This window comes from Cardiocondyla obscurior, linkage group LG04, assembly GCF_019399895.1.
Source record: "Cardiocondyla obscurior isolate alpha-2009 linkage group LG04, Cobs3.1, whole genome shotgun sequence".
Taxonomy (NCBI): domain Eukaryota; kingdom Metazoa; phylum Arthropoda; class Insecta; order Hymenoptera; family Formicidae; genus Cardiocondyla; species Cardiocondyla obscurior.
The window spans coordinates 3551780-3574368 of NC_091867.1; the positions used below are offsets into that span (position 1 = coordinate 3551780).

At 35.1% G+C, this 22589-nt stretch overlaps 2 protein-coding genes across 3 annotated transcripts; one reads left to right on the forward strand and one right to left on the reverse strand.

Annotated features, from left to right (window-relative positions):
• The first annotated feature begins 5164 nt into the window (after positions 1–5164).
• On the forward strand, positions 5165–9052 carry Ccha1 (neuropeptide CCHamide 1). Of its 2 annotated transcripts, none has more exons than XM_070656097.1 (6): positions 5165–5413; positions 5472–5640; positions 7722–7757; positions 7852–8122; positions 8239–8413; positions 8536–9052. In XM_070656097.1, exons 2-6 carry the CDS (start codon positions 5547–5549, stop codon positions 8560–8562), a joined length of 603 nt encoding a protein of 200 aa, XP_070512198.1. In that variant the 5' UTR covers positions 5165–5413; positions 5472–5546; the 3' UTR covers positions 8563–9052. The 2 variants fall into 2 exon arrangements, with proteins under 2 accessions (XP_070512198.1, XP_070512197.1); XM_070656096.1 differs by having other exon boundaries at positions 5166–5378.
• An 888-nt stretch (positions 9053–9940) lies between these two features.
• LOC139102299 (uncharacterized) lies at positions 9941–15783 on the reverse strand. Its single transcript, XM_070656105.1, has 3 exons — positions 15259–15783; positions 10776–11020; positions 9941–10225 (listed from the first exon to the last, which is right to left on the reverse strand). The coding sequence occupies exons 1-3, from the start codon at positions 15356–15358 to the stop codon at positions 10172–10174; spliced, it is 399 nt and encodes a 132-aa protein (XP_070512206.1). The 5' UTR covers positions 15359–15783; the 3' UTR covers positions 9941–10171.
• Between the last annotated feature and the right edge of the window lie 6806 nt (positions 15784–22589).

A 22589-nucleotide genomic window follows, 5' to 3' on the forward strand; every position in this document is an offset into this window, starting at 1 on the left:
TTGTAAAATCAGATTTATCGCAGGAGCTTTTAGCTGTAAACTATAAGCTTTAACAAAGTTCCAAAAGAGACGTGGCTTATTATCGTTGCGATAGCGTTTCAAATTATTTAAAATTCAAAAAATTATATTAAATGATTTACACAGACACGCGCTAATAAACGCACTGCGTCAGGTGTTTTACGTACAGATAAAATTTAGCTGAGTATTCGAAATTGAAAATAAGGTAAAAGTTAATTCATGCGTCACTCACCAATTTTTTAAGATAGGATAAATAATGTAATGTAAATTTTTTATGTGCAATGCAGCAAAAATTTCCCGTCCCACTTAAACAGACTGCGGACTGTCGGTTGTACATACTTTTAATATTTTCTTTAAATACAACCGGTGTGGTTAAAAATTTTTGATGCTTTCCACATTATTTCACTGAAAGAAATATATATTAGTACAAATATATATATAAATATATAAATATATATAAAATATATATAATAAGACAATTAAATAAAGAATTTGTAAAAAAAAGCATGCGACTTGCCAATCTGCATGAGCTTCAGTAAAGATGTTGAGTTCTGCCGGTGTAACATGTCACATGATTTTCTTTTCGTAGTTTGTAATTGGAGTTTTTTAAAAAATAGCGCGCACGTAGCGCGCACATGGTTTCTTCTAGTATAACAAATTTCGAATGCTTTCTATCGCACCATTCTTACATTTTCATTCTAATTGACATTCACGTCACATTTTTACCAATTCACACGATATATTCCCAGATAATACAAACGCTGCCGAAAGCTTTTGACATCGTTCTTCACTCTCCTTATCTGATTTTGCTTCGTACAATGGGAATAAAAAAGAGCCACATTAATGTCGTAAAATGCGAAAAACCGCGACAAAGTTCTTGATTAAAAAATTTTGCGGAAAAACAAAGTGAGTCTATATGCATGCATTACAAAACGATAAAATGGTTATTATGTTATTTATCATGTTATTAAAATTTTTTTTGGCGTTTAATATAAAATGTGAAAAATTTATTTTTTAACGTTTACACATTTTTTTTCAAACATTGTCATTTAAATCCATCGCCTTCGAATTTCAACAATTAAACATGGATTTTCGCCACATTTTTGGCAGTTTCATATTTCTCAGTTTAGTTAAAAATACAAACAAAACGCCAATAAATTGTCTTTCTCCTGTAACATGCACTATCATATTACAAGTAATATAAATTCCTATTAAATAAAAAAAATAGAAATACGTGTATAGTATACGCATATTTTTGTTTATATTAACAAAAATTTGTGCACGCGTCTACTTTATAAAAATATTATAAAAATGTACTAATTTTATATGAATCAATTGGTCAACGCAAAAATAACAACGTCTACGTTTATTGTATTTGCCGAGATCTTTTTGTTTTTTAAAAACGTCAAAACTTTTATCATATAAAAGTATTTTTTTTTTAATTTTCCAAAGCCTTCGCGAATTTAAGAAGCTACTCTAATAATAGCGGCAACGATCTAAAAGGAGAAGAGAAAATAATTATTTATTTAATATCTCGCGTCGTAAGGGCGCGATTAATATCGCGAGACCTTGCGGAAGTACGGGAGATCCCTTTCGGCCTTGCACGGTTCATCGAACCGCGTTTTTGCAAATCGTCAATGCCGGCGGATTCACGTCCGAGGCTTTTTGACGGCACATTTGCGAGAGACGAGCTTGTATAATGCGCGCGACGTCATGGAGTCGAATTTACCACACCACGACGTATGAAGGAGCTTAAATCCGCACGATTACGAAAATAGAATGATAACGGAGCCCCGCCACCTACGGGGGCTGCCTCTACAGAATCGACACGCTGTATACATTTTACGCGGCCCGTTTATTCCTCTTTTTTATTGCAAGCGCATATCGGATGCCGCTGCGAAATGGTCCGTGCTTGCGTATACGCGACATCGTCGCCCGATGTGCGTGGCTCTCGTTACGTTTTCGAAATTCTCTTCCACCAGCGTTCGCAAATTATTTGCGTAATACTTGGGCCGCCGGAGAACAGATATCCTAGGCAACGTGTACGCGGTATTTATGTACTTACGTAGGATCGACGCTCCACCACACCAAAATTGCATTAAATTTACCCGCTCGCGTATCTCATTGGCTTGTAGGTGTAACAAAGTTTATTGTTGGAGAAAGAGGATTGTCTATTAATAAATAGATGATCTAATTATGTCAGAATCAATTCCATAAGTACGTCGAAATTAACGATAGAGATATATCTTTTTGTATAATACAAATGTTTCGCGATTATGACTTTTGCGAGGTATGCGAAAATTAAACGTTAACAAGTTGTGAACTGATAATGAACTTAATTCAATTAACCTCATGAATATTCCAATCGATCGAGCGAGAGAATAATAATAGGTCCGAAATTGCTAGAGTGTTTCGAACTTTCTGAATTAAAACCACGTTCTCATCAGCTGAGTAAAGAAGTAAAAACATGGAAGATGAAAATCGGCAAATCTGTATTTAACATACATATTTTTGTCATGGGATTATCAGCGGAATCCCATTACATACCGAATTACATCTTAATTTCCGGAAAGTCGAAGAAATCTCATTATCGCGAAATCCGGCATCAGGCAGTATCGAGGGACATATCTCTAGTGTTCGTAAAACACTTCCTGCAAAGCTAATGATTCAGCATATTGCCTCTTGACGCTTAGGAAATTCTTTTCGGGATTCGTCGAGTTTAATAAGCGAGTAGGAATTTCGCTCATAGATTTAAATAGATTATATTAAGAAGCTTAGCGAATTATAAGAAGAAGGAATTGTGCTTGCATATTATTTTTTTTTAATTTTTAACTCGAGAATTTAATGAATATGAAAATTTTTTAATATACTTTTCTCTTTCTCTTTCTCTCTTCTTTGAATATGAAATTTGAGCAGGACAAAAAAAAATGCTTTGGTTTAAAAATAATAATCCGCTTTTTCATTAAATACAAATAAAATTGTCGTGATAAAAAATCCAGCGAGTACAATTCGCGCACCATTTGGAAGAGAAAAGGTTGTATATCGATCCAGCACTGGTTTCGCGCCATTGAAGCCGGTACCATAAAATTATATTAATCGTGAATGCTGCGAAGTGACGAAAGCGGCCTAACATTCAAATGCGTAATTCGGTGACTATTCTCCGTACGCGTTAGATTAAATCGCCCGGTTATTGCCTTCTATGTGAAGGGCCGCAAAAGTAATTGACAACGAAAGCGACTTGTGCCACTCTTCCTCTTTCTGATGACTTAGGCTTTACGACTAGCGCGCGAGATCACTCTCCCTCGTGATGAAACGGTACGGGTGACACACAGGGCTGTTGACATGATTCTTACACGACGATATTGAGCTCTTCGATACACTCGCGATGCACTCGATACTTCGACACTCCAAAGTGGCAGAAAGTCAGTCATTAGTCCGCGTTTATTTACCGTAGTATCTCGAACAACATACTTAGGACGATAAATTAAGTCGTAAATATTTTGCGCAAATTTTCTACAATCTATTAGCAGAAATGTTTATTAATTATATTGCGTTTTTATCAATTTAATTCCGCGGGTACGCGATACAATATTGATCCGTATTTGCCGGCTGACTGAAATTGTTGGTACATGTATTTATATTTGTATCCGCGATGCGACGCGGCGCACTATGAGATATTTGTACCATTTACGAGGGTCCAGCTGATCTACAGCTGTCCAGGAACTTGTTGCGCTTTCCCCGCGGATGCGTCAGCGAAACTCGAGGTTTATTTAGATCCATTTAGGTAATTTGAAAAACGTAATAACTATTTTTCGAGACACGTTCTTATTTCGACAGAGGGTGAAAACGCACGTGGTAGCATTTCGGCGAAAAGTTTAATTTATAATTGCTGTAAGAAATATTTCTTGGCACGAGGTGCTGTTACGAGTTTTCTCCGGATAATATCTAATTACAAGTCTTGCGGCCACATGGCCACCAACATATCTCAACAAATTACAGGCTTATACTAACAATAATGCTGGATAACTCAGATCACTATTTTCTGGAAGATGTTACTTGTCTTGAAACGTGATATTAATACGATTTATCCAATTATTTAATACGTGATCTTTAATAAAGGGTTCACGTGAAAACTAACAGACGTATTAGCAGTGCGTTAATTAAGTCAGATAAATATATAATTATGTTAAAGTATTTATGTTAAAAAATGCGATCGGAAAGCTGGTTGTCTCGTTCTTTAAAAAAAAAATTTACGAACGTACATAAAAATTTTCTCTGAACACTTTTCTTGCGTATCAAATTTCTAAATGCATACATATGTATATAGTCATTGCCTGGCCATCGGATACGAGTAAAATATTGTCGTGGATGCATCCGCGTTTATGCTGGGCTCTAAATTTTGCATATGCGCTTCTATTCGTATATCCGCATATGAAGTAAACGCTTTAAGAATCGCAAACATTCTGCATGTTTGTTAAACAAACAAAAATAATCTCGAGTTTCATGCAACACGAGTTGAAGAAGCTTCAGATGAAAGTTGAGTCTCAGATTACGCAAATTCATAACAGAACGTTAATTACTTCTCAATTTAAAAGCTATTTAACATCGTACGTAATTTACTTTAGTCAAGCTTCAATACTTGATTACACTACGAAAATATTTAATGTCGAAATTAAAGAAATGAAATTAGTAGTGAGCTAAAAGGAAGATAATTCTGAATTATTAGTTGACTAGTCTGAAATTTGGCATGTAGAACTAAATTAAGCGTATGAATTAATGCTCTGATGAATAATACAATATCTAATCTACATGACATGAGGCAAAAATTTATTTAAGATTATTGGAAAACCCTTTTTTTCTGTAATCAGATTTTCTTGATTGTATTGAAATAGACACCACCGGGTGATCTATTTTTTAAATAGTATTTCATGCATTTGGATTTAAAAACGTTTTCAGTATCTATTCGGGGCTAACATCAAAATCCCAGTATTATCGTAAATTTTCAATTAAATCCCACCCACGACGATTGTTTTTGTTCGCTTGCACGAAGTTCGTCGTCACCGACGCAGGTGCGCATCCGGAGGGTGGCGTCGCTCAGTTACCCCACCATGCACCACCGTAGAGCTCGCTACCGTATATAAAAGCCGTGGTCGCGACACCCCCGACTTTGAGTTCAGTTGCCGATCTCTTTGATCGAAATCGACCCTTCTTTCGCGAACAAAAATTTTCACATTCGTGTAAACGTGCGCAACACGTTTGTAATCCTTATAACGGTGTTTCGCTCGTCTTTGTAAGAGTGAACGGAAGTGACGTACGCGCACTATCTTTCGAGTGTGTAAAAAAAAAAGAAAAAGATAAAGGTAGAGTTTTTTTTCGAGAGGTGAAAGTCGCCGAGGTATTTATCTAAAAATAGCTATCTCTTTAAGAAAAAACAAAGTAAAATTAATTTCCAGGTAGCAAGCAATCTCGGGTAACATTTCCGGAACGTATCTACTCAATTGTTTATATAGAGAAGCTTAAAATATCACATGGCATTAACTTTGAAAAAACCTCGCGCTTTGACAATCCTCATGCAGACTTGCACTGTCATGTTAATCTTCTGCTTTGCCGGATGCGCAGCTGGTGGGTACAGTACATTTTTTAATTATAATTCTATTTTTTACACTTTCTTAATTTTGAATTAATTATGGCTGGAAATTGTAATGTTTTAGATAAGTATAATATTTTTTTTTCTTTTTTTAATTATATTACGTCACGTTTCGAGATCTTTATCGTTATGATAATATTTATGTATAAAACGTACGCTTAATTTCGTGAACTTTTTTTTTCCTTTAAATTGTATCTTTTATTGTTAATGAAAAATCGACAAAATTTAATTGTACATATGTATTGTCTATTTCTCCATTATTGATTTCTAATTACTTAACGTTATTTCAAAAATCAATGATAGTTAATTGGTGCGAAACGACAATTTCGACAAATTATAATATATTTGCTTCTACGTGATATATTTATGAAACAGCGCGACCGAGCATAAGCCAAATGCAAATCTCATAGCAGTTGTATCTTATTATTCTTTAATCACGATTACATTTTCATGAGAGCCAACTCGAGTGCTCATTGGATGGCTTACAGAACCTTTGCAGAAACACGTCTAAGTAACTGAGAAAATGTTTATTGCATTTTGTTTACGCATTGGGCGGAAAGTAATTATTCAAAAGACATTGCAATATCTGTGGCTGTTCTCGGATATATGGCCATTAATTTGAAATAAAGAGATGCGAGTTTATTATAGTGTTTGCGAAACGCTAAGTGGTTTATCATGAGAAATGCGCTCATAACATTTTTTTTTTAATGCCGTAAAATGCAATAACGTGATATGAAAATAATTTAAATTATTTTTTTTTTTTTTGAAAGCAAAGTTTTCCATCGAATTAAATTTTAAACATAGCATCCACGATGATGAGATTGAAATTAAATCTAAACTATCTCTAGCGAAAGTCTGTGGTTCTTATTCTTTATGCTCTTATAGCCGTTGGCCAGCCATTTCCGTAATGATTATCATAATTTTTGTGAATAAGACACATCTTGAATACATCAAAACCGTTGAATTAATATTTAAAAAATAATACCTATAGTTTAATGTTTAAGTCATATCGAGAGTTTAGCGAAAAACATGAAAAACGCTTTGAAAGATGAGTCGTTCATGCCTTGAAAGTCGGTGCTATCGAGTACATATTTCAAATTCCCTTGACATATTATGTACATGTCTCACACAAAGATATTATCTTACGAATATTTGCATGGATGGATAAAAGCGAATTTTTCTTCCTTATATGAACGCACCTTGCTTTCGAACAAAGAGAGAGGTACGGTTGCTTTTTTCCATCCGGATCTTTTTCCGGTTCAAAAATGAAACGCGAATAACTATCCATGCTGTTAATTTCATTTGTCCCATTGCAACCCTGTCGATAAGCATTCCTTTAATCCTGATATCGCAATTTCAATTATTTCTTACTTATTCGTTTATCGAGATTCTATTCTAAATTTATAACGCACAAGCGCACGCGGACTTTTAATTCTAAATCACTTTACAAACGGAATCGGCAATCGATGATCCCTTAATTACAACAGTATGTTAATCGTATTCTTAATTATCTTAAAATGAAAACTTTATTATACCGTTATACACGGTACCTGTGGCACTTGACATTAATAAAAAAATTTTTTTTAATTATTTTTAATAATTCCTTAATATTATTTCTTGGAGTAAGCAAGTTCTTTTCAGTAAGAGCATAATAAAATCTGAGTTCTAAAGCGGAACGTTGAGTGAAATCATAATAAAGTAATAGCATAAAGCCAATTTTACGGAATATTGTCTGTCCTGACATTTATCGCGTATAAAAAATGCCGAGACAAACTTCTCCATATCGTTTATCGCTCTAAAATGATTTACAAGTTTATTTTTAGTAGTAGGACTCTATAGTGAAGCATCCACTGTGGAACGTAGTGGCACTAAGAATATTTAAATAAATTTTTATGCTTTTTATAATGTACTGAATACGAATTCCATTCATTTCCGCCGTTGTTTGATTTCTACTTTTCTACCGCGCGACACAAGACATAAAAACGAATAGTGTTACAAGTTCGGAAATAGTACGTTCAGTTATATCAGTTATATTAATATATGCATTACAATCCAGGATCCTGTCTAAGCTATGGGCATTCTTGTTGGGGAGGTACGTAATATTATTTTTAATAATAGTAAGTGTTTTAATATCTTGCACTATTAGCGATATATCGCAGTTATAACATTAAAAAAAAAATTTTTAGCGCACGGAAAGCGCAGCGATGTTCAGGGTGCACCTATTATGCGTATCTTGGCGGGCAAGGTTCTTTTAAACGAATCTCCGCAAAATGACCTCGCATCTTCCTTCAAGACGCAATGGATTCTGTCTCATTTGATTGCCGGACAGCCCGTATTACCGCTAACGGATAAATATCGCGATCGATGGGGTGGTTTCCTCAAGAATAGGTCGTACGTCTCGCCAAAATGGGATCACGATGCGGCACCGATTACCGACGAAGACACCGAGTCGATCAGGTGATGTTCCCGCAAAAACTGGGGAACAAAAGTCGAATGATATCTTAATAAAAAATTAACATTATAAATATATTAACGTATTACTTAATAATATTATGCATCACACCTAATTGCAGAATTCCCATGAATAACGAAAGCGAAGGTAACGAGAGGAGAATTAGTAATACGAAAGATACAGTACGTAATATGAACGAAAATCTTAAAAATAATCGAGAAATCTTCCTAATTTCATCTGGAGAACCTAGTATGCCAATAACCGATCCTCAAAAGTTAAATATATTCAAGTTACTGGTATGGTTCACGATTTTAACAATTATCTTACCAAATAGTTTTTTCTTTTTTTTTAATAATTAAGTATTTATAAATGTTAATGTATCAAATATCCACTTACTTAACGAAACGTTTGCTTTCAGAATGAGAGGAATAGAGATACGAAATAAAAGGAATATAAGAATGTAAAAGACTGCAAGATATTGCGACGAAAACTGTTTTAAAGAACAAGTCCATTGAAGTAATAATGTGTAATAATTCCTGTAAAAACATATATATGTGTTTTCTTATTAAATTATTATTTGATTTAGTGATCTCCACATGGAGAAATATATGAATCTTTACTTAGGAAATATTATACTCATCTCTAATAAAACTTTCGATAGTATAACGTTATTCCGGTGCAATCGCAATTTCGCGAATACTTTCATTGATTATTGCAACATTCTACTTTAATTAGCGAGACTGCACATCTCTTGCTACAGAATAGTTATCTGTGTAAAATTGGGTGAGCTTTACCTTCATTTCTTCGGCTCTGTAAATCTTAGCGAACAAATATGGAACCTTGATTTAATATTATTTAATATATACGTATTGAAAGTCGATTAAAATTAAAACGCATATCGATAAAAATCTTGTAAAAGTGTGTATCGTTATATATACATATATGAAAATAGTAAAACAGTCTCAAATATTTAATTCAATCTTCGAACTTTTTCGATATCTGTTGATGTTTATTTTACTTCAATTTTTACATGAATCGAAAACTATAAGTAAAGCTGTTTCGCAATTTAAATAGCTATTACATCGTAATTATAGTTTTAAACTACATAAAAAAAAAGAAAATTGTAAAGCTAATTATTGCATTATTGTATTATGCGTAAACACAAGATGAATAATATAAAGTGCATGCTAAAAATTGAATTGTATCAATACCGATAGATTGTAATTTCGATGGCGCTCATTCCAGTTATTACATGGGTATAAAAATAATAAATAATTATTATTAACAATTCCATAATACAATGAGCTAACTTACGAAATAATAATTTCGCAAATAACAAACGGTAACGACGGAAAAAAGTAATATTTTTTAAATGTGTGTATTCGGACAATTTTCATAATTTAATATTATTCGTAAAACGTCGATGGTTTTTCGACAGCGGACGATAAAACGAACAGTAAGTTGTTATCACACGATGATGGCAAATGTTACCGACAATTCATGCAGCAGTCACAGTTATCTATGGAAAATAAAATGTCACGAAGTATAGAAGACGCAATCTCGAGACTGCATATGAGTTACATTCAAGTTTAGTCAAACGTAGGGTTTAGAACAATGGCGATTCAATGTGAGAACAATTGAGAGACGTGATTAAATTAATATTATAATATTTAAAAAAGAATAATAATCAAAATATACAAATGTACAGCAAGAAATATCGATAAAAATTTTAATGCTATTTTTTTTTAATGCCGCTATAATAAATTATATCGATTTATAATAATTTGTAAGAAATGTGATTGTCGCATCAGTATAAAAAGAAATGGAACATGATACACGTAAGTAGTTATAACTAAAATGTAGTGACACATATATTGTACAATAATTCGTTCATATATGTTTACTAAATATAGTTATAACTAAATGAGCTAAGCCGTATCAATCAGTTAAAATCTTAATAATACAAATTAATCCTTTTGGATACATGATGTGCGCGGATATAAACGAAACTGCTTAGTTTCGACATAGACGGGTAATTATCCCTTTTGTTTCCTTTACTTATTGGTGATGTCTGTATCTGTACGATGAAGGCGGCGATGTGATGCCATCTGAAAAACACAGCATCTCTCTTTAGTTGTTCTTCACTAACGTACGTTTTTTTTTTATTTTTTTTTTATTTCTATAGTTTCATGTAACTTGCGGTTAGCACAAAGCAGTTTCAGGTAACGCAAGGGGCGTTCTCTTATTTTTCGGTCGTTAGAAGATTTTTCTACCCTTTTAACTATTTCGCACTCGAGAAGCAACTTTCGGTCGATACTTTTTCTTACGGCAAACGCTATTTTTGTTTTTTTGTTTTTTATTTGAACAAATTTTTTTATTTTATATCTATAAGCGGTTTTAGTAGCAAATCGTGGAGTTGAGAATCGTGTAATGCTGTGAAGTCGAAGATTCGAATTAGAATCCAACTAAAAATGATTTGATTGCTACCTCGCGATAAGTTAGTGGCGAACCACCGAGAATATTCTCGCCGAGAAATACTTTACAGAAATATCTATAAAAAGTCGTTTAGAATCGGTTAAGCTGTAGCTCTCACGTATACATATTTAGCGCAAAATTTGCAAAGGAATCCCTTAGTTATATTCGTTTTTAAAAACGTACCCATCGGTCTACTAAAGAAGAAAGAGGATAAACGTCGAACGGCTGCGTATCTTTGCGACTCCTCATGAAGGACTGATCGGGTCGTTCTCGAAATTCATTGTCCGAAAAAAAGTAAGGTAACCCATTGTTTAGCGACGGTACATCAGATTCTTGAATACTCGGGTTTTTTTCCAAATGCTGTACGGTCGAATCGAATCTTTTGCCGTGAGCGCCGAAACAGGAATGGCCGAATGAGGCGCAACCACCTACGAAAGTAATTATTAATATTAGTCGCACTATCGAATTACTTGTATAATCAATATAATAATTGGAAATATGATAATGTATTTACTAAATGCGGTTGGGTCTGCATAAAAGATATATGTTTTCGTTACATATCGTGCATATTTTATGCAATCTGCACTGTCACATTCGTGTTTGTGCGTTATTTTAGAATCAAACTGTTCCCGAATATTTTTTTAATCAATCAAGACCAGGTGACACTAAGTCACGAACAAACGTATAATAAATAACAATGATAGAGATATAATTCACAGTACGTGGTTTGTAAAATTAAAATTAATCGCAAACGATAAAACTACTTGTTTCGCGAGGTCGTACGTTCCATTACCACGTGGAACAAAGCTGATTAATTGATCGACTTCAATCTTCTTTTTCAGAGCGATTGAACAAGGTAGTTTTTCTTTTAAACAAATTGCTACATTTTTTTAAAGTTGTACGGACGAACGCTTCCGCTGCGAAAGGGCTCATTAAACATCCCCACATTTTACATCCGTTTCTCAATATAAGTACATCTCGCTCGCCGATAGTACAATTGCAACGTAATCACGCGTGTAAATTATTATCTACGTTATGCTAAACAAGTGACAAAGTAAAGCTTGTTAGTTGTATTACTGATTAAGTACTTGTTATGAATTTACGACTGATTGTCATCGGTACCATCCATCAAAGTGACGTCAATCACTCTGATCCCGTAAACTCTGATACAGTAACTCAAAATGAACATACCGCTTGGCAGGTAACACATTTGCACATGTGGAGAACACGAATATTTCGGACCCGACTTTTTTTTTTCAATATATACCCGTTTGCACTTTGATCGCGCCTAGATTCGTCGTTGCTCATCGAAAATACGCGTCACGGCCGGACAATTCGGACTTCAATCTGAGCGACGGCCACATTTACAGTGAAATGGACTGGCGTATTGCGTAATTCCATTCCATCTGCGCGATATAAATCTACCCAAGTGCACTTCACCGTGACACTTCACGCCCGCAAAAACTCCTACATTCTACTTAAAAGACCACTTTTGATGGATTTACTCTAGATACAATCTATGTTCCTTTAACATTTAGCAGATTCCTGAAAATCTATTTTAAATATGTTCTATAACTTTATATATGTATACGAGGTTTGACTGTTCTTTTTAATTTTTTTTTTTTTAATTTTTTTATTATTTTAATTATTACTGCCTGTATCCGTTTTACTCTTGGTTTTAGTTCAACTATTTTTTATTGAAAACTAATTTTTAAATCTCCTTGCGATAATATAAAATTAATTACGGTTTGACGTTAATCCGTTTCTGCATACACATATTGCATTATCTATGTATAATTGAACAAAAGCTGAAATTTTAAAATTTACGCAATTTTTGGTCGTGTAGCATATTCGTAAATAGCTGAATAATTTAACGAAATTTATTCCGTTCTTGTATCATTTAATCTCTTCGGACAAATTTTCCTCTTTTTTTTTTCTTTTTTTTATCGTATTATCTCTATCTCTGTTTTAACACTATTCAAATTTATCAATGTATTATCACCATTAAATGCATTAAAAAACTTGGATATTTTATCGTTAAAAACTTAGTATGTAAAATTGGTAAATAAGTAAGAGATATTAATATTTGAAACTTTTATAAACCCTTTCTGTGAGTTTAATGCAATGGTCCTTTAGCTACCACATATCTGGTGGCAGCAATCATAATCAAAGCCGGGTAAAACTTATCGTTGCAGTCCGTTCTTGTTTCTTTTGATGAGAGGAAATTCGTAACATAGGAAAATAGAAAATTGTTTCAAATCTCTTTCTGCTTTCTTGTCTGACACTCATTTGCACTATATTGCATTTCAGCTTTTTACAAAAGTTACGGAAATTTTTGAATAAGAATTTATATAGATTTCCAGACCAGTGGTTTTAGCAAATATAAACGCAACGTATTTCCATATTTTCATCGTTTTGCATATGCTTCGGCGATTGCGTACGTGTAACGCGTCGTTAATAGGATTCGTTATATACACGTTATAGCGTATGTATTTTGTTTCTCGCGTTGTTAATTAACAGAATTTACAAGCTGCAAACCCGAAACCCGATCAAAGAAAATCCCACGCAAAATTAAATAATATAATTCTTAATGTGCTTTTAAAAGCATTTTAATCTATCTCAACATTTCAATGACGTTAACAGTATAATTATTATTGCTTTTTATTATTAACGAAATCATAGTATTAAATAAAATTTAAATAACATATTAATCAAACGAGATTTTCATGTTATATTATCTTCGAATTCTTAGCTATGGTAAAAGAAATTCCGGCAAACGAAGAAAATTCGATAAAATATCCGCAAGCCATAAAACAAATCGAAATAAAATATCTGCAACAACTTGAAAACTAGAATAAAAAATTAAAAAATCACAGAAAATTATTCTGATAAAAATAAGATGGCTTCTCTTCTAAAATTAAAATTTAAATAAAAAAATAATAACGCCCTGTTTTTCCTTTTATAAAACTTTGATCAGTTTCTCGAAGATCGTAACGATATTGCGACCGCGAATAATCTTATAAGCTCCGCAAAGTTAAATGCTAACTTTTTTACTTAAAACGTTTCTAATAGCATTGATTATATCGACTGATTAATTCGAAAAAAAAGATGTGCAAAATGTACTTGCCTAATTTTTCATCGCTATATTACCGTGAAATATTTATAACTATTGAGATGTAAAGCTACTACATTTTAATAACGAAATAAACTGAAGGTTAATATTAACTCTTTCGATAAATACGAACAAGAAACAATCACTGATGTAAAACAAGTCGGGAGCAACGATTATATTAACGGCTAGATGCACGGCCGTTAATAATATACGTAATATTTGTCTATCATACAACGTGTATAAGCTATTTCATTAGATGCTAACTATGATGCGATTTTCTCGACTGACATTGGCTTTTAACGCCGCATAATGTGTCAATCAAGTTATTAATTTTCAATATATGTATAATATAACCAGAGCATTATTGAAAGTTTATAAGAGACTTGCTATCAGCAATCAAGATGGTTATTAATTTTATAATATACATAAATTAGTTCAATGAAGTTTTTGGACATAAAAAAAAATTATTCTATAACTAACACCTATTAAAAAAAAAAAAAACTGCAACTTTTAAGTATGATGATAGAAACTATAAATAAATAGTCTAATTTTTATTATTCAATATGCATATCAGCTACGTACAGTTTTAATATAAATTTCTATTTTCGCGCTAGTCCCACGCTTGTGCTGTTTCTAACCCACGTTAGAATTGATAACTGCGTCACAAAAACGTGAATGTTAACATTTTATAACCACGAGAGTTAATGGATTTGATACGACAATAGAGCAACGATAATTCGCTTTTACGCGAGTTTTGCGTAGAAGGAAAACTTTGTGACAGCATCGCAGAAATAATCTGTTGCTCGCGCCGAGACCCAAAAGGAAGTTGAGCGGGCGTATGCAATCGTCAAATCTGCGATATAACTACCCCAACTTTACATCGTAGATTGTTACAGTTTGCACAAGCGAAAAGGGAACGATTGATGTCACTAATATAACTAAGTCCGCAGTTATATACTTTGCAATATTATCGTTTTACGACAAGAAATTTAAACAAAAAATAGAAAACTCTCTGAGATATTACATTTTTAATCATTTTTGTACCCGCGCAAATCGGTTTCAATATATTTGACTACAGAAAATTAAAATAACCAGTCGAATGTCGGACCGACGAAACAGCGACGTGACGCGACGATATATGAAATATCAAAGCGTTGTTTAAATTATAGTTTTTTTTTTTTTTTGCGAAAAAGCACGACTGAAAAATAAAGTTATGCGTAAACACATATAACAAACACTATTTTGACATTTTTGATCGCTTTATGTTTGCTGTTCGACTGACCATTTATCCATTTGATGACGTAACGTTTTATCGTAGAAGAACTTTAACTTACATTTAGACGACACAAATTTACAATTAATTTAAATATTACGTTAACTTACGGCATTCTTCATTCAAGTAAGCTTCACAACAGCGCTTGTACCACTTTTTAGCTTTAGTATTATTAATAAATTATTATCGTGGCCTTAAATCATTCTAATTACTACTGAAAGATTTTGTCAAAAAAGCTAAAAATAAATATACAGATTAACGAAGAGGGTAAGATTACTCACGTTTGGCGTGCGTTTTGTCGCTGACGGAAATTAAAATCACGAGTAGGACGATCGAGATGTAGAGTGAGAAAACGGGACCGGAAGTCGCGTTGGTCCTCATCCTGCGGTCGTCGACGGCGGGCTTCGCTGTCGCGAGGGTGGGTAGGCCGGGGGAAAAAGAAAGGGGCTGCTGGCTTCTTCTGGTTGCACGATCACAAATGACAGATGTTACCCCGCCGAGCAGGTGGTTGTGAATGAACGATGGCGGCGCCGCGCGTTCCCTCTTTTACAGGAACGGAAACCGGAGTGGCGCAGTCGGATATCACCCAGCAGTGCATGCCGGGTACGCAGACAGTGGGATACTCGTGGGTGGTGATATCTTCCAGGTGGTGGTGACGGTGGTGGTGGTGGCGATCGCGACATTGCTATCAGCGTGAACTTTGATGATAATCCCGAATCCAGAGATTGATGAGTATATATATGGCTTTGTGAGATCGCGCCGGTAGAATTACGTGCCTTCAAGGCCGATCTCAGGAGATTTCGTGTAGGGTAGTCGAGTGCACTTTCAGACCTCGCTATAGCTTGATAACTCCACTCAAGAGCTGCTTGCATAACTTTCTTACGAACTTTTTTTACATGAATGTTTGTACAAAGATAAGATCGAAGTGTTACTTGCCAAAATGTTAAACCGTTTATAGCGATTTGTTCAAGAGCTTATCATTTTTTTTTTTTTTAATTAACGTATCAATATATAGCTATATGTGCATAATATTGCTGCGTGCAGTAACTTTGACACTGTGACCCCTTTATCATCGCTTTTTAAAGTTTTTTTTCTTTTTTATATTGTGGCTTTTAAGGAATCATTATTTTTGACAATTTTTTCTTACAAAGATACTTGAACTTACTGACATTATTGATAATAAATAATTAATATTACAATGTACGAAATGTTACAAATTTAGTATAAAGACTGTTTTATACGTTTTTATATGAATTGGAATCTCTTAACGCATCATTGAGATGCTTCGGTACGATAATGTCATTGAAATTAAAATTATAATTGTCGCGCTCCACAATTTGTATTTAATTATCCGTTATTTAATTATTTGAGGCGTATGCACAACAATGTTCGCACAATCGGTGGAAAATCTTGACAAATGATTAATTAATTGTAGTCGATAATGCCAATCGTGGCCATCCTTGTCATTTTGTGGGCAATCGAATGCAAATTTAACTGAAGAACCAATGCGTGCAAGCGATCGCGTTAATTAACTACTGTCCTAATTTTGTCGGTGTTACAACCTCCACGAGGGTTGTTATTTTTTCCTTGCTCTGCGCAGAACGTCTAATTCACTACCTATTAGCGCTTTTACCTCGTAACTTTTATTATAGACCGCTTCTTTTACTTTTGTTCTTATTGGTCGAAATATTTTTAACTTCAAAGTTGTAATACAAATCTTATCGCGTTTTATTTTACGCCTCGCGCAACATGACTGCGCTGTAATTAGATTTAAGATAATTACCGTAATTAATTTTTTTTCTTAATCATTACGCTCACGCGTGTAATTAATTAATGGCCAGCAATGGGTGTTCATTAAAATATTAAATATCAAACAGCAAGTATCTAAAAACTCTAAAATGTATTATAATGAAAAAGTACATAACGATATCTCATCTTACATCATTTATATACGTGTTTTATGTGGGACAATATTAAATTTTTCTGTCGACTCGGCTTACTTAGAATTTAGGTAATAAGGTTTTTCAGCTAATGAGCTTATTTTATAAGCATAATTGTTTAAAAAAAAAAAAAAAGTTAACTCTTATACACTTCTTACATGAGTATTGTACAGTACAGATCGAGCAGGTTTCACAAACAAGTTATATTTCAAAGTGCCACAATATTTTAAAACTTTATGTATTGTACATGGTTATGAAATGATGATCGTGTTGCAAATTTAAAACGATGTTACATCGCAAAAACACGGACGTTACGTTTGAACGTCTTTCTTGGGCGGGAATTAAGATTGATAAACTCCGTAAGATCATCCTAAACATTTTTCAGAGTTATAGAATAGGTATGTAACTGTAATAATCTTTCATTCAGAATGTTCCGGCTTCCAAGTTGAATTTTTCACCCATGTTTCGCAATGACATACGTCATGCTCGACGCGCATCGTCGCTGTCATAATTTCAACGTCTTGCGGTGTATCCGTCAACTGATAATGATGATCAATTCGACGTTAACATCCCGTCATGACGCACACAATTGACAATCCGTAAAAAGTGTTACCGTCGAACGTAACGAATATGCAATTAATCAATAGTTGATACTCATTCTCGTGCATTAATGTCGATACATGTAAATTTATTTGACTAAACAGTAATTTTTCTAAAATTTTATTTTATAAATATTTTCAGATTAAAATTGTCCGCTTTTTTTTATTATTTTGTTTTAATATTTTATCTCTCTCGCTCTCTTTCTTTTTGCGTTAAACGTCCAAAGAAATTAAAAGTTCCAAATCACGATGACCTTTGAAATTATTTCCTTCCTTGTAATTCCTATGTATATAAGGTAAATCCACTGACCTCGTTCTGCCGTTGTCAAGTTAAAGAAAATAGTTACCATCAAGTGAAAACGTTCTTTAAGTGAATTTCAAACCAAATTGCATTTTACGGGCAATGTTCAAATGAAATTGTAACTTCCTTGGAAAAACCAGTAAGAAAATCTTTTCATGCGTTAATGTCAGAATCTCGATTCGATACAGCCTAACGTTAACTGTATTCTATTCGGACTTAATAGGGTATTTTTCAATTACAGTTTTTGAAATGTAGATAATAACGAAATTAATAGAAACGAGCTTCCATAGCACTCGGGATGGATTTTATTTTTGAGTTTTTTTTCCGCAAAGTAACGAGAAAAAGAGTTTATTTCAAATGGAAAATGGAACGACTGTACTGCGTTCGTGGAATAGCCTTGATCCAAACTGATGAACTAAATATGTACATCACTCCTTCGCTTCATGACTAGAAGATTGAGAATACTTAAACAATAGCCAGATAATATTGACTAAAGTTCGCTCATTGTTACCGACTCCGTAATGGCGCTACGACTTACAGACCGAGACACGCTTCTAAGGTTCTAAGGTACCAAAGCCGGAACCTGTTTCGAGGCACCGATGATAGAAATGCAAACCCTCGTTCGCATAATGTTAATGTTAAATTGAAACAAGAGAGAAAGAAAGAGAGAGAGAGAGAGAGAGCTGCGCTAAAATAGCAATCGTCATCTCTCACCCTGTTGCTCATCTTCATTATCTTACATGCCAACAAAATGTATTCAAGAGCTGAATCAAAATACTAATAATATTTAAACGTAATAAATGATTGCGTCATTGCGAAATAAACATTTTACAATGATGAAAAGTAAAGTAAAGTAAAGATAAAGCGTAATTATATTGAAAATTTCACTCACTATTATTACGTCATCAGTATTAGTTACGCAACGCGTTAATTATTTATATTAAAATGAAATAACTAACAAGGCTTTTGAGATCATCTCTTTGCAAATATAATTACAAAAGTAAGCATAGCGTATCAACATCGATTTTTCCTGTGAGCGCAATTTAATATATGTTGTCATTAATGTTTAAATATTCTTACACTGGTTCTGTCGAATTGTTCGCCAACAATAAATAGAAATTTTTTTTTTGTTTTAAATTTTTAGATTGCCAATTTAAATAAATCGCCTTGCGTAAACTATGTAGCTTTCGCAGCGGCACATTTGATTTTTTTGACATTCGCATTGATTGCTGTCGATTATTATAACGTAACGACTAGCGCTAATGGAACGTCACCTACAATACTTGCGTTCAATAATTATAACGTTCTAATTGCCCAGTCAATCATATTGGATACATCAAATAGTCAGTTAATGCGCGCATCTCTTGAAATTTTTGACGTAATGATATTTGCGTCTGAATTTAAATTTAACTTTTGTGGTTATTAATTCATATATCCCCGTGTAAAAAAAAATCTTAATAATGAAATACGCGCATTTGTTGGATATTTCATTTCTAACGAATTGATATAGAATTTCTATTATACAAATATACGGTAGCATTTTTATTTCTTTTGTAAAATTTACTTCGAAAATTTTATAAAAATAATTTGCATTTCTCTTTACTTTTCTCTCGCAGTTAAAGTTTAATTGCAAACTCTTGCGTATTACAAGAAAGCGCTTTAGTGGCTTCCACCTACGTATATAATCTTATAGTGCTACGTGATGCATGCGACATTATAAGAGGAATAAAAACAGTCCCGTTGTATTCGGCGGTGACTAAGGACACGTAAGGATGAAGCAAAATATACTAGCAGATTTAAAATGTGATGAAATTAGCATGCCGCGGCACGTAGAATCAGAGAAAGTCGGCGTCGCTGAAAGAAATCCGGTATTCTTTCGTAGATGTTTACAATTAATTGGATTAACGGTGATAACTTAGCTTTTCTGCGATATGTCTGGCGCATCACGCGATACAGATCCCGCACGTATCGCGAAGTCACGTTTGCGACCGCCGACCTAGTTCGACTTAATTGCGACTGATACTTTGCGCGATGTGCGGCGGCTTTGGCAAAAATTAATCTCGCTCCTACTTTCACACGGGTAGCAAGACGCGTGGAGAGATAATTTTACGTAATTTTCCTAACGGCACGTACCGAAAATAATTCGCGTGTCGGACGTACAAAATCGCTGCGACTGTCAGTCTTCGTGGGAAATGGGGGTCGCGGTGTTAAAGAGTTAATAAGCGCAAAGCTGCTTTAACGATGAACCGCGTGTACGTTCTTTTCCGAAGAATTTGCCGCGACACGAGATCTTATTCCTGCTTCCTTTACCCAATTTCGAGAAAACATAAGATTAATTACAACGTTGTTTTAGTAGTTAATTTCGCGTGCACCACGTGCGCCTAGCGCCTGCAGTTTGTTCCTCGGGTATAACTCGTCGTCGAGTTTCTCAGCTTTTTGTTGATCAATGTGTTTTGCGGGGCCATTGATTCGAAGTTACTTGACAAATCGCGCTCGATAATTCGAACGGACAGTTTTCCGCGTATATCAGAAACGGCACACTCAGCCACGCGTAGTACCGGTCGACTAGGTCAGCTCGCTACTAACGACCCATAATCAGATTCTTGTGGTTTGCCGACGACCGGCCGTCGTATTTTTCCAAGAAATTTTCAGTCGATCAAGCGCTCGCCGGAGGCTCTTTTCCGTCGAACACGTCCCCTCGATGGAACTTCGTTGAGAATAATGAGATTATCGATTAGTAACGCTAATATCGCCGTGTCGCGAGATCGCGCGGTGGACTTTCGGTGTCGTTTAATCGTTGCCGCGTGCGTATAGATCGCCGTCGAGATTGAATTTCGCTTCGAGCATCGGAGCCGACGACGGTCGTCCTCATATTCTCGCCCGTATTCGTTGACATTCTCGTGAAATTCTCTGCCGCGGAATCCCGTAGCGCGCAATCACGGTAGGATACACCCGGTTGCGCAGATGGGTTACTTCTGCGTTATCGTCGTTCTTATTTGCATATCGAAGTGGACAACGCGCCGGAGTTTAACGGGAATGGAGGCCGAGTGAAATTTCGGCTAAGTATTATGCGTGAAGAAAGCGCAAGTGAAACGTTGGGCGATTTTGTCGACGAAGATCAATACAGTTCCCGGTATAATAATTCTCGCGCGAGTAATCGATGAGATTTACGAGTGAAAAGGATACTTCCGAGGAGATTTGTGGGCCGGGCGAGTCTTCGTGGTAAAAATTTCACGAATCACGTTATCGCGGGCTTTATAAATTTTTTTTTCCAACAAGCATATCAACATCTTGCTAAAATGCCTGAAAGAAAATTCAGGTTGTCTTCGGGTTACAAATGCATTCGCGTAGTTGTACTTTACCGAATGACTAAGGGCGACCACGCCAGTGGTTCAATATATTCACGGGCCGTGCGCAGTCTATTTTTAATAATATCTTATCGTCTACTCTCGTCGTCTACGAAACGAAAAGTTCATGTTTCATATCGCGGAATATTTATCGAACATAACGACAAGGTAACAATGCTCCAAGGGATTCCCAGGCGCATTAACGCCTACGTGGAGTGCGACAGATAACAGCGAGAACGTCATTTGACAATCGTGCCGTAGTTATATGGACGACAATAATTTCATATCTCGTCTTGTCGCTATTTATTAACATTCGGATAGTCGCGTTAGGAATTGAGACGCCTCTGCTAGACACCGCAAACTCAAATATAATTCTTTTCTCCTAGCGCTCGACGGTTCGTTCAGCTTTTTATTTCAAACTTTACTCCAGTTTTAATCCCTCGGGTATATGCTTACGTCATTTAAATTTTTTTCTTTTATAAAGGAAGTCGTAAACGTTGGGAAATGCAATTTCTCAAACACTAATTACGTTAGTAAATGGAAACTAGGTATGTTTAGCTGGACTCGCTTTTGAACTTTTTATTTACTCGCGTATTTCAAAAACTGCGCGTAATTTAATTTGCTTATCTTGTCCTGGTAATGTAACTGTGAGAAAAATCCGATATCCCGATTATGTAGGCTCGATATACTTTCCTTAATTAGACATTAAACAGAACTCTTCCTTGCGACAATTTCTTTTTACAAACAATTTCTTGCAATTAACACGGAGTTGCAATTAGTATCGCGATGTTCGCGAAAGTGATACGAGGTAACGTGGCATGATGAACTAAAGTCATTTAACAGCGTCGCGTTGGTGTCTGCTCTCTGTTCCCCGGGTAGAAACAATGACTCGTTCTTTAGGTGCATAATCGTGCCCGATGCGCGAAATGTCTTCTTGAAATTGTGCAACTTTAAGTACAAAAGCATGTCGCTCGGCAGTCACCATTGTCTATCATTTTCTCTCCGCCTGTTATTTTCTGCTCGCGGGCACGGGAGGGTTAAACGACGATAATACAATTAAACAACCTCGTCCAGGGGATTCGTTTTCAGCGATACTTTTATTCGGCGCCAATTAAATCGCGGGCAACAATTAACGCTGACAACAATCACCATCCCGTACTTTGTGGTGCATTAATCTCGATCTCCCGCCCGCCCTTTCCGCTTCTCTCCTTCTTCGTATTGTATCGCGCACCGTTGTGCATTGTCCGATTATCACGCTGATCAAAATTCTGCCACGCATCGTTTCGTAACCGGGCGCGATTGTGCCGCATTTGCCGTCGCGTGCATCAGCGCGGTATCCCGCTATGCCTTGCGTTCACCGCGATGCAGAACAGCGTGAGGACGGCCAATCTCCTCTGTGTTTCTCGATGTCGGGCCAGTCAGTCG